Below are 13,858 nucleotides of genomic sequence, written 5' to 3' on the forward strand. Positions count from 1 at the left end.
AGAGTCTCTAGCTCCAAGATTATAAATAAACCGAATTGCTCTCTTTTGTAAAATAAAGACAGATTCAATATCTGCAGCGTTACCCCAAAGTAATATGCCATATGACATAATACTGTGAAAATAACCAAAATAAACTAAACGAGCGGTATCAATATCAGTTAGTTGTCTAACTTTTCTAACCGCGTATGTTGCGGAGCTGAGTCTTCCTGTTAGGGATGATAAATGAGAGGTCCACTGAAGTCTGGAATCCAATTCTATTCCTAAAAACACCGTAGTATCAGCTACTTCAAGACGGTCACCATTTAAAGATATATTATAATTTTGCTTGCTAGCATTAGGTAGGGTAAAAACTACACATTTTGTTTTTTGAGCATTCAAAACTAAATTATTTACTGTAAACCAATTGTGTATCTGTGATAATGCACCGTTCACATCGTCATAGTCATTTTTTTTCCTGTCAACTTTAAAAATCAGCGAAGTATCGTCAGCAAACAACACTATATCACAAATACCCTTAACATAGAAAGGAAGATCATTTATATATACTAGGAATAGAAAGGGACCCAAAATTGAACCTTGTGGAACTCCCATTTTTAACGTAGATCCAGAAGACTTTATTCCATTAATGAAAACTTGCTGGATTCTTTGACTTAAATATGAAGCGATGAGATCAAGAGCTTTACCTTTAACACCGTAATATTTGAGCTTATAAAGAAGCGTTTCGTGTTCTACACAATCGAATGCTTTAGATAAATCACAGAATACTCCAATAGCGTTCTGTGATTTCTCCCAAGCATCGTAAATATGTTTGAGAAGCGCAATTCCCGCATCAGTTGTCGAGCGACCTCTTCTAAAACCGAATTGCTCACCATGAAAAATAGCATTTGTACCGAAATGGACGAGAAGTTGATTTAAAATAATTTTTTCGAAAATTTTACTTAAAGATGGGAGTATATTAGACTAGATGAAAAATATTAGACTACTTAAAAGTCGATTAACGATTATATCATGTAGTTATAATTATTCTTATATTTGGAGTCGGTGTCAGCCTAGCAAGCTTAGCAAGCTAATAAGGGAACCTTAACAGAATAGACTGCGTATTTTTTTAGTGCCCATACAGAAGAGAAATCTTTTAACGATAATAAGCGATAATCAGAATAGCGATTCCCAAGACCGTGAAAAGTGAGAAACAAAGCTCCTATCTCGAGTAGATGCAACAAGACTACTATTATTACTACGATGCGCAATTGTTAAACGAGAAAAATTATAATTTGAAATTTGTTCACTTATAATTATTTTCATGGTTACTTAATATTGTCAATTTTTAAAAAGGTCCATTGCATTTTTTTATAAATTTTTTACAAACTTATATTTAATTTATAAACGGAATTAGAGTCGATTGTTTGCGCCGTATAGTCGCTTCCGCAAACATCGTATAAAAAAATATTGTGGACCACTTAGTTCATTCATAGGGAGCTCATCTTGGCTGTAAAAATAGTTCATGCGTAGTATAAAAATGTAAGCCAATACATGAGATATTAACTACGTAGGATGATTGGAAGATTTTTTGATCAATCAAACGAACTGACAAACAAACATTCTATGCTTTAAAAAAGTTTGTAATAAAGAGGTTGAACTGTTTTTTTCTGTGCCTACTTATCTATAGATTTTGTTACATTTCGAATTTACATACTTTCGTTGATATATTAGAATGATTTATTGAATTCAAATGTTACGTTTTTATCAGCTGTATTTATCTCAATATATTGATGTTAATATACAGTTAAGGTTGACCACATCGGTTGAGTTTCATTACGTTTTTAGTGTGATTCTAGTTTATAACACTTATGTCTTACATAATTTACATATGCTTGATGATTCGCTGAGAATTATTTAATGTAGATATACCTGAGTTGTGTTTTAATCATAATTACCGACAATCTTAATTTATATAGATCGAATAATATAAAGCAACTTGTGTGCACAATTACGTACAGCATTAAGTATGTTTCACGTACAACGATTCGTTCTCTAAAGATCTTTCAATATATATGCACATTTGCATTATTATTATATGCGTATGGTAGAAATAAAAAGAGTTATTAAATATCTTATATCGTCATATAAAAATGAGGGTATTACATTTGGTATGATTTATTTGTTGTTTCAAATTATGTTTGAGCAAGAAAAATTATGATTATATTCTGTCTGATTTCGACCACGGCGGGTATTTTATGTTTTACTGTGGGTGCAAGCACAGACTCACTTGCTTTCCTACACAAGACAAGACAAGATCGGATAGAAAACCGATGTATGTCCAACGGTGTTACGCGTTTTTCGAAACAATTTGCACATAAGTGAAAAATCTGCCAATTTCGTGGTTTAAGCTAGTTCTGATAATTTCGCTACGAAAAAAACTCAATAAATTTTAATGGTGTAAACAGGGCTTTGACCCTTGACTTTGGGACCTATTTCTAGATAATGACAAATGTTATATATGTTGTAGATACAACCTAGTACTTACAGCGCAGTTAAAATATGGATCTTACCAAGATACACAACGAGTGCGGCCCCCTGGCGACGGTGCTTCGTATCTCAAGCGTGCTCGGGCTCGTGCCGCTCCGCTTATCACCAGTTAACAACCAGTGTATCCGCGTCTTACCTCTCCAAGTCCAGAGGGACTACTCGAGACGCTCCGGCTACAGCGCCTGTTTATCTTACAAGCGTGCAATATTCGGCTATGTTTTGGTATCTGTGTTGAGTAAGTTATTTGTAAAAATGCATTTTCTTATACTTAATCAATTTGTGGGTATTATAGTTTTATATTTCTATTATATAATATTTCATTGCATCAAGATCAATTCCTTAAATGGACAAATTATTTTAATTTGAAGGTAAATGTATTCGGACTAAATTCGGGCGTCTTCTGAAGATATTCTTTGGGTTTACCTGAGTATCGCCCGTTAATCAGATCACTTTGATGAAATCGCTGTATTTTCAAATAGACACATGACAAATCAATGGAAGCACGCCTGCGCCCACACACTAGTATTTCGCTTCCAATAATAAAATATATACGAATCCTTACATTAACGGTATTAATAACAATAATAGAAACAAATGAGATAAGCATATTTTATTTCGGCTGTTATTACGCTTTTCGGTAGATTCAAATTCCGAAACGGCGGTAGCTTCACACTTTATTCAATAAAAGGTTATGTCAATCAAATATGCCAGACAAATGTGGACCTACTTGACTACAGAATACATTTGATTAAAGATTGATTTTTCTCTTTTTCATTTATTCTCTTTTTCCACGTAGTAGGTGAATACTTCGCTCATCATGAATCGCGTTTACAATAACAGCAGTGATATAAGCGATGTTTTTTTATGGAATAGGTAGACGGACGAGCATATATCACCGTCACCGTCACCCATAGACAATGACGTTGTAATAAATATTAACTATTCCTTACATCGTCAATGCGCCACCAACCTTGGGAACTAAGATGCTATGTCCCTTGTGCCTGTAGTTACAATGGCTCACTCACCCTTCAAACTGATGAGTAGGTGGTACCTACCCAGGCGGGCTTGCACAAAGCCCTACCACCAAGAAGTCTAGTTACTGGCTACCGGCTTACTGCTTTAAGTCTCTCTTAAAATATCGTGAGGTATTCAATATTTAATTAGCAATTCCTAAATACTATTTAGTTGACCTTGAAATCGCCTAGACCCCTTTTTGTTTGTATTTAGTAATTAATAATGTGCTGAAATTGTTGTTTTGCCCAGAAAGTGAAATTTAAATGTTTATATTTTTGTTTTAATTTACAATATTCTGCTGCCCTTTTTCGTATTAAACATTCCAGTAAACGGACCACCTGATGGTCATCATCGCCAATAGACATCGCACCGTTAACAATTTTATCATTCCTCGCAATCCCAATGCGTCACCATCCTTGAAAACTAAGTTGTTATGTCGCTTGTGCCTTTATTAACGCTTACTCTTAAAACTGGAAAGCAATAAAATTAAGTAAAGCCTTACCACTCATCATATTATAATGAGTGGGTGGTACCTAACCAGACGAGCTTGTACAAAGCCTTACCACCAAGTCTACCCGGTCTAAACATGGTTTATGTTGTATATTTTTGTTTCAGTTTTATCACAGGTGATTAGTATATTCCTTATGGATTATACATTTCAAATAGAAGTTATGACTCGTATCCGGAGAGGAATATCTATATTCTTTTGCGTATCAGTTGAGATTTTATCAGTTTCCTCAATCATCATAGCAGCTTTTGATGGCACCAATAGAGTGAAACGATTTTTATCATATTCAAATAAACTTGAAGAGGTAAATTATGCTCGACTGGAGTTGTTTATTTGTAATATTATGTCTTTTTTCTACCTCTTAAAAAGTAAGTATTAACATTTGTAATAATCAATACAAGAAAGATGAATATTTATGTATAAAAAATACGTAAGAACAGGGACGGACGCAGGGAAGAAGAGGGACGCCCAAAAGAAGTTCGAAAATATGTCCGAAAAACGGCTGGCGCTATAGGAGAGTATGTGTATGAGAAAAAACTAAAGTTATTGAGCGTTAGAGTAAGAGAGAAGTCGACATCCCATCGCTGGCGTATGCTTAAGAGAGAGGGAAAAATGGTCTCCCTCCCATACGAAGTTATCACTCCAATAAATATAAAAATAATAAGCACGACTGATTTGCTAAAAACACGACTTAAATGTATACAGGGTTATTGGTAATTCGACGTATTCCCGTTAGAAGAAAAAAAAAGATTTTATGATGATATTTTTTTCAAAATAGTTTTTTGAAGTTGCATTTATGACAAATTTTAAAAAAAGCTAACAAACGTAATAAGTCGAAAATGGTTCACTTTTGGATTACGAGTATGCATAGGGAGGTTAAAATTATTTGAAAGAAGTCCCCCCCCTATCACCTCCTAACGGGAAAACGTCGAATTACTAATAACCCTGTATAAACGTATGGTTAACCGTTATCACTCGAAAATTAAATAGTAATGCTGCCAGCTAATAAAAATATGACGATACACAAACAGATAAAAAATCCAAATTAAGGATAGACACATAAAAGTCTGTCTGGAGATACAAATATAACAAAAAAAAAACTAAACAAAAAAACGAACTGAATAAACCTTCAAAATATTACACAATTTTTTGGGCAGTCGTGTGACATCAACATATTATATAAACATTTTTTCTTGCAGATAAATAACGAACTGGAAAGCAGCCCCTCAGATCTTAAAATAAATAACTCTGCTATTATAATATGTGCACATATATCAACTTTTTTAATTATTATTTTCTGGAATGGATATTATTTTATGAAAGACGCTTTGGCTGCAAAGATATCTGTAAATCAAATCAGTAAGTTATGTGTTCTATAATAATTAAATTGTATAAATATTTTTTATTCTCATTTATGAAGGAAGGAAAATTTATGAATGAAAATCTTCACCGAATTGTGTTTCAAACTTCTGTTTTGTAAAATATGACATTTTAAAATATAACCAATTCAATCAAACTCTGTATAGTAAAAATATAGTATTATTTTCATACTTCTTGTACAAAATGGAACAAATATACCTAATACTCACGCTTTGTATCTGCTTATCATGATAGCTGTAGTTCTTTTCCGGATGACGTAACTTAATCCTCCTCCATACTCATCTCCTCACCTTCGAACTCAAGCCTGGGTTTCCGGTGGGGGCTTCTGCAATATTACACTTTCGCGGAATGAGCCAGCTCTTTATTGCAACACAATATCTTCGCATAATTGGAAAGAACCACTACACCAAATATTAACTAGACTTCGCTCTCAGCTTCACTCGCGTTTTTATATCCGATGTCCATCCTTGGAGTTCAAGCTTCATACTAAATTTTATCAAATATGTTTCATTGGTTTAGCCGTGAAAGAGAAACAAACATGTATGTAAGTAGCAACATAAGGGACCAGTGGCGTAGTTATCTTAGGGCCAGGTGGTGCTGGGCACCAGGGCCCCGGAGTTCAGGGGGCCCTCTAAACTATACCTTAAGCTTCTGAAGCTAGAAAATGACGACCCTGCGTACAAGATTTATTATTTGATATCTATAATTATTAGTTAAAGAGGCAAGGGAAAGAAGGGGTGAGGGCCCGATTCTTTATATATGCACCTAGCTACGCCACTGCAAGGGACATTTACATCTTGGTCCCCAAGGTTGGTTATACATTTGCTTGTAAGCAATTGTTAATCTACGGCGTGAATGCCTATAAGCGATGGTAACCATTAGTCCATTTACCAATCTGCTTACTTACTTTAAAATTAATTAGCTTACCGAACGTTTAACAGGTGTTACTGTTGCTTGTTTTAGTATTTGCTTTTGCGGCTGATTTCTCTTTTTGGTACCAATACGCCTTCAACATCCTGAACTGTATGCAATTTGTATTCATCGTGTGCTCGGTGAACGTCACGCTTCGATCTCAGAATAAACGATTGCGCAGTCTGATCGTCGAAATGAAACAATACGGTTGTATATTTTTATTTCTTTATGAAGTCATTTTTTTTATTTCATCGTACTGTACTAACGTTGTAATTTCGACGATCTCCATGGTCAAGTGGTGTGTACACCGGTTTTCATGGGTACGCCACTCTGAGATCCCGGGTTCGATTCCCGGCCGAGTCGATGTAGATTACCATTAGTTTTCTACGTTGTCTTGGGTCTGGGTGTTTGTGGTACCGTCGTTACTTCTGATTTCCATAACACAAGTGCTTAAGCTACTTTCATTGGGATCAGAGTAATGTATGTGATGTTGTCTCATATTTATTTATCTCATATAACTAGTTAAATTATTTAGTACTAGCTGTGCCCGTGATCTTTACGCCTTTGAATTTAACAAAAAAAATTAATGTAGTCTTAGTTACTCCTTATTATATCAGTTATCTGCTAGTGGAAGTCCAGCCAAAATTGGTCCAGCTGTTTCAGAGACAAGCCGGAACAAACAGACAGACATAAAGACAAAAATTGTAAAAAATGTTATTTTGGTATTTGTATCGTGTACACATACATACATTCGCATTGAATAAAAAATAAGGCTATTTTAATATTTCAAATTGACACTTCAATTTTATTCTATGCATAAGATGATTTCGCATTTAAAACATATTTGAACCAAATTGTTATTGATGCTTATCTCATAATTAATGTTTTAAATTCGAACAGGTTCAAAGAAAACAAAAACAATGACAAGTGCGCCTAATGCACATTTACACAACAGACAATCCGTAATTTTAATACAGCGTCTCTGTTGCGCAAATGTGTCGATATGTGAAGTAGTCAGAAGTATTGACGAGGGAGAAGGAGCACTGGTGGCAGCTTTACTCCTTAGTCTGATTATATCATGTATGGACTCTTATCACATTATCATAAAAATATTATATACATCCTTAGGTATGGGACTATATTATTAAATAAATTGAATCTGTTCTTCTATATAAAATTATATTAGCATTAACGCAGATATGGATTTCAGATGAGTGGTCGTACGACAAAACTTTTAAATTTGCGCTGTTTATCGTTTTGGCGTTGTATGAAGTAGTTCAAATAATTTTCATGGCGGAGCCCTGCCACAGGACCCAAGAGGAAGTATTTATCATTCTACTTTAATTTTATTTTCCTCGACTAGGTAACAGAAAGAACGGACAAGAAGGGTCTATGCCTCGTCATAAGAAATTGGCTTATTACTTATCCGAGCCGAGATGGCCCAGTGCTTAGAACGCGTGCATCTTAACCACTGATTTCAGGTTCAAACCCAAGCAAGCATCACTATATATATGTGTGCTTAATTTGTGTTTGTAATTCATCTCGTGCTCGGTGGTGAAGGAAAACGTCGTGAGGAAACCTGCATGTGTCTAATTTTATTGGAATTCTGCCACATGTGCATTCTACCAAGCCGCATTGGAAGAGCGTGGTGGAATATGTTATAAGCCATCTCCTTAATGGGAGAGGAGGCCTTTAGCCCAGCAGTGGGAAATTTACAGGTTGTTACTCTTTTTTTATTATTTCTTGTAAAAAAGTTATCACGGAGTTTTCTGCAAAAATTTGAATTCAAATAATAATCAATTAATTTGAAAACTTTCACACTGTTTTACAAAATCTTATAATTATTATTATATCTTCACTAATATTTTCTACAGAAGCTGATATGTATCTGTTGACAGATTTATAAAATTAATATTAATTTCAGTATATTACGGTATCTACTCCTGAAGATTACTTCATTAATAATTGTGATATTCAATATGAATGTTACTCTCTGCAAGGATGGAGTGATCAAAATAGTTTTATTGAGATTTTTTTACTATAATATCGGCATTTTGTTATTAATCTCTCTCGCACAATATAATGGCACAGTACTTGATGGATACATTGTCCTGTTTTCCATTTCTCCTAAACAGTTCGAAGCAGCCCGGATCCTCGTGAGTCAATTAATGTGTGCACCAGCAGAGAAAGAATTTAGAGACGAATTATCTCACTACAGCAATCACTTCGTTGAAAACCCGCCCGCGTTCTCACCTCTCGGATTATTTGTTCTCGGGAGACAGTTCGTAATTGCGGTAAAATGTTCATTTAAAAAAATATTGAATTTAGAAAAATATCGTATCACAGTTGATCAAACCTTTTTGTTCTTTCATCAGGTTTGCCAACAAAGCCCCAAATTATTAAGTAATTACTAATACTCTTATTTACCCCTTCCTTTAAGCTTATCACTTGTGTTGGGAGTGGGTAATTCAAGGGGTCAGAATCTATACTTTTACATCGCCAGAAGGCCCCTAATTACACTAGGTTATGTATAATTATTATATACATTATTGTGTTCCGGATTGAAGGCTGTATGAGCCGGTATACGGCAGAGAATAAGAGTACATTTTTGGAGAAGCCTAATTAATGTACTTTGATGTAAGTGCCAGTTATAGGGTACTAGCGACCCGTCCTGGCTTCGCACCGGTGCAATACTGATACTAAATATTCTACAGAATTCGTTTATTTACGACATCACATTAGAAACTTCTTGAGTGTCCGTGTATTATATACAAAAACCTTCCACTTGAATCACTCTATCTATTAAAAACTGCGCATCGAAATCCATTGCGTAGTTTTAAAGATTTAAGCATACATAATAGGAAGCGACTTTGTTTCATACTATGTAATGATACATATTAAGGTTGAGGATAAAACAAACATACAATTAAAATTGTCATTTTTATTTCAGGTAATTGGAGGCATTGTCACGTTTTTAGTAATAATTCTACAATTTAATCTAACGGATACCATCAACTTGCAGTCTCTGTAATGATATAGAAAATAATATATATAATATCCTTAAAGCACTTACCACGCATATTGCCATATGACTAAGTGTAATATTCAACTAGAAAAATATGCTTACTGAGAATTATAAATTTTGTTTGATTAAGGTTTTATTTTATTAAAATATTCTGCATAACGCAGATTTCTATAATAAATAAATAAATAATGGACAACGTCACATACATTACTCTGATTCCAACATATATAAGTAGCTAAAGCACTACAAAAACCCAGAGCCAAGACAACATAGAAAACTACTTAGCTTTTTCTTCATCGATTGGTCCGGGAATCGAACCCGGGACCCCGGATTGGCGTACCCATGAAAACCGTTGAACACACCACTCGAACACGGAGGTTATCACATTTCATCTCGTTAATGCTTGCATGCGCCGTTGGTCTCATAGTAGCATTCTGAACTGGACATTGGACTGACAGTTAAGGAAAAAAAGAGTAGAAAAAGAGAGATATTTGCACGCAAACCTGTGCACTGTGATATCTACATCATTGACTGGTTTCAAGTCAACCTGTCGTTATATTTCATTTTATTTGGTTCTTCAACAATGTGTACACTGATTATCACATCATCACATAATCAGCCCGTTTTTGTCCACTGCTGGACATAGACCTCTCCAAGTGCACGTCACTGTGGTCTTTCTCCGGCTACTCGCATCCAGCTCCTACCTGCCGCCTTGCGTATATCGTCATTCCACCGTGCCTGAGGACGTCCTACACTACGTTTGCCGAGATGCGGTCTCCACTCTAGAACACGTTTTCCCCACCGGTTGTCGGTTCTACGACAAATATGACCAGCCCACTGCCACTTCAGCTTACTAATCCGGTGGGCTATGTCGATGACTTTGGTTCTTTGACAGATCATCTCATTTTTGATGCGATCCTTCAGAGAAACGCCCAGCATCCTTTCCAGTTCAGCGTCTTGACCGTATCCTCCATTGCATTAGTGAACAATTTGGGTGAAATAACGTCCCCGTGTCTCACTCCTCGATGCAATGGTATGGGATTTGTTTGCCGATTCTGTACTCGGACGGACATGATGGCAGCTTCATAGAGACATCTCATCACTTGGATGTATCGCTAATCAACTTGGCAACGACCATTTTTAAGCTGCTTAAGAGCAATCTCGATTTCGCCAATATTGACTTCAGGCAGGTCTTCGGAGAAATGGCGTGTTTACATAGCTCTATAATCCTCATTTTCAGGATCAGGTCGAGATGTATGCGATGCGTATAATCGGCCGTAGAAGTTCTCTACTTCCGAAAGTAGTACGGCTTGGAAGAAACGACTTCTCCACTTGCTGTTGTCAACTTCGTCAGGTGGCTCCTTCCAAGAGATTGTACGAACACCTTAGACCCCCGATTCTGCTCAATAGCTCTTTCAATTGCAAAAGTATTGGAGCACCGGAAGTCGTGTCGTACGAGCCCGCTGATCTCTTGTTTTAATTGCCGTTTCTCTGAAGTGACAGGTGGGTTTTCACGTCGTTTCTTCATGAGCCCTAAAATCTCTTCCGAAAGGTTGGTCTTCCTGCCCTTAAGGTGCATGCCACAACATCTCGTGCCCTCTTCCCTGTGAATTCGAAATACATTTTCGGTTAACGTCAACGTCAACGTGGTTAACGTCAGTTGTGGTTTCCACAGCAGCGAATAGGTTCTCCAGGATTGACTGGAATGTTTCAGATCCCGCAATAGTTTGGAGCAGCTTTGGTTGGAGCTTGGACTTCATCAGACGGACGCGCTTGGCCTTAAAATTGATATTTAGAGAGCCTCGGAGAAGTCGGTTATCACTACCGGTATTTAACCTGATTTTCTCTGAGACGTCTCTGAATATGTGCCTCTTGTCCGCCATTATGAAGTCGATCTCATTTATTGTCATAGTATCGGGGCTTTGCCACGTCCACTTCCATTGTGGCTGCTTCTTGAAGAAGGAATTCATCAAGAAGAGCCCTTCCCGTTCGAGGAAGTTAACAAGCGCCTATGATTCCTGCTTCCTAATCCATGGGGTCATACTACCGATTCGCTGCAATTCGGTACTCCTACTTTAGCTTTAAAGTCCCCATGACAACGTTGTAGTGGGTTTTCGTGGTGAAGTGGAAGACCTCGATATGTCATCGAACAATTCTTCCACTTCATTGTCCAAGTGTGTCGAGGTCGGTGTGTACGCTTGCACCACCTTGAAGGTGTACTGTCTCGGTGAGCTTTATTATGAGATACGCAACCCTGTTCGACACACTAGAGATTTCCACAACGTTGTCAGCTAGGGACTTATTTACCAGAATCCCAACGCCACCTTGGGATTGTTGGTCTCCCTCTCGAAAGCACATTAGGTGGCCCGATTCGAGGGTTACGATGTCCTCTCCCTCCCTACGGACTTCACTTAGCCCTAATGTGTGCCATCTAATTTTCCCAAGTTATACCTCAAGTTGCGCTAGATACGAGTCAGGCCGTAGCGTGCGTCTGTTATACGTCGCCAGGGCCAGTCGGTTGTGGTGGCCTCCCGTAGCCCGGTGATCCTTAGCACCCCTATACCACCGTTAGCATCGTCGCCACCATGACGAGGATTAGCGGGGCTGCCGGGAACTGGGGGCCGTGGCTTGCGTGAGTGCTGCATATGGAGATATTGCCCATAACCGCTACGCTGGGTAGGCGGGTTGGCAATCGCAGGACGTAGCTTCTCGCAGCGGTGCTGCGGTGTGCTGCTGCCCATCATCGGCCTGTGGTATTTAGCTACCCCTATTTTGTTGATGATTATACCGCCATCAGTCGGTCGCCAGAGCCTCGTTTGCTGTTTGGCAGAATGCACCACGGGCAGATGAGGTTGGCTTGGGGCCCTAAGGTATAGTTTGCGCCCCCTTACATCCCTGATTACTTTATTTATACACTGATTATATTAATATAATATAACAAAGGTAAAATTATATTGTTAGTGTCACAATTACCTAAAGAAGAACACAGCATGCACCAAAAGGAAATAAAAACAAAAAAACTATGTAATAAAAAATATATGGTAAAGGATGACTTAGACATACTTTTACTGCCCAGTACAAAGTTCGTACTGGGGACACAATGAACATAACATTTAGATTACACTGTTTTGATATTCATCATGAGCATTATGTTCAAATACTTACAAATATATAAATTATAATACTTTACAAATGTGTAAATTATTTGACCTAGGTAATCTGGTCGGTACATTAAAAGTAAGCTTTTGTTATAGGTCTGAATTAATAATCGACCCAGTAACGATTTCACTTAGTAATTTTAAGTGAAACAGACGTCTACGTTTCGACAACGGAGTAAGTTTGAAATATTCATGTTCATCGTAAGATGTGAGTTATGTGTTAAGCTTGCAACTAAAGATTAATTATATAATGATTTTTTATAGATAGACTCAAGTCTATCGATGTGGTTCTTATATTTAGAAGACCAAACTACTGTATTCTAAATTACTCCTAACCAATGCATTGTACCTAACAATTTTTGTAGCTGATTGCTTGAAGTTATTAGATTATCTTATTAAAAACCCTAGTATTTTGATGCCTCCAGGACTAAGACTTTGATATGTTTATCAAATTTAAGTTTTTGGTCAAAATTTATACCCAAAACCCGCATATTTTTTTACCTCTTTGAGTACCCGTTTGTATTATATATTGTCGGTTTTCTATATTAGTTTTTGTGAATTTAATATGTTTACATTTTGTTACATTTAAAGTCAATCATGCTACATGTTATTTTTTTTGCACCACTCTGCTAGTCTACCTAAATCATTTTGAAACAAAATAGAGGAGTATCCTTAATCCTAGCTGTAGCTTTTAAGTCATCTGCGAATAGACATTTGTGAGTTTTTAAAGCATTCACTAATATCGTTTATAAAAACTGTAAACAATTGTGGTCCTAGATGCGAACCCTGTGGGATACCAGACTAAACCTTTAAGGAATTGGAAGTATAAACATTTAACACTACTTCGGCATTGCGATTGTTCAGATAAGAATCAAACAACTAAATAAAGGATTTAATATCCCGTGAGATTTGTCTAATAGAATAACTTGATTTACGGTATCGAAGGCCTCACTGAAGTCGGTGTACACCGCCTCTACTGGAATTCGTCTATCGCAGCGCATTAATTACTTGCAGTTGATCGCTTCTTGTAAAAACGTACAGGGCCTCAATTTTTAACTGAGATACAGTTAGATATCGATTAATACTCATAGAAGAAATTAATATAAAAAAGACGAGCTCAATTTCTTTCGGCGTTTCTTTTCAGGTCAGGGGATTTCTTTTTCGGAACCGGTGGTAGTGATTAATTTGACAAATGTATATTGAAGAAAATAATTTAATTTGGTTTTATTTAATGTGGAGACACTTTGATATGAAGTCTCACAAACTTATTCATGAACCAAATAGAAAATATAATAAGTATACTCGTATGATATATGAATGATTGAAAAACAAATA

General features: G+C 36.6%; 1 protein-coding gene across 1 annotated transcript; it reads left to right on the forward strand.

Moving 5' to 3' along the window:
* The first annotated feature begins 2,538 nt into the window (after positions 1-2,538).
* LOC124533100 (gustatory receptor for bitter taste 66a-like) lies at positions 2,539-9,371 on the forward strand. Its single transcript, XM_047108264.1, has 5 exons — positions 2,539-2,761; positions 7,241-7,468; positions 7,551-7,663; positions 8,476-8,634; positions 9,291-9,371. Exons 1-5 carry the CDS (start codon positions 2,539-2,541, stop codon positions 9,369-9,371), a joined length of 804 nt encoding a protein of 267 aa, XP_046964220.1.
* The last annotated feature ends 4,487 nt before the right edge of the window (positions 9,372-13,858 follow it).

This window comes from Vanessa cardui, chromosome 10 (genome assembly GCF_905220365.1).
Source record: "Vanessa cardui chromosome 10, ilVanCard2.1, whole genome shotgun sequence".
Lineage (NCBI taxonomy): Eukaryota > Metazoa > Arthropoda > Insecta > Lepidoptera > Nymphalidae > Vanessa > Vanessa cardui.

What these genes read in the sequence shown, in the direction of transcription:
- LOC124533100 (XM_047108264.1), top strand. Translation starts at nt 2,539, where the DNA reads ATGGATCTTACCAAGATACACAACGAGTGCGGCCCCCTGGCGACGGTG. An exon ending in GCCACAGGACCCAAGAGGAA is followed by an intron (nt 7,664 to 8,475) that starts GTATTTATCATT and finishes TCTCCTAAACAG; the next exon opens with TTCGAAGCAGCCCGGATCCT. An exon ending in GGAGACAGTTCGTAATTGCG is followed by an intron (nt 8,635 to 9,290) that starts GTAAAATGTTCA and finishes TTTTTATTTCAG; the next exon opens with GTAATTGGAGGCATTGTCAC.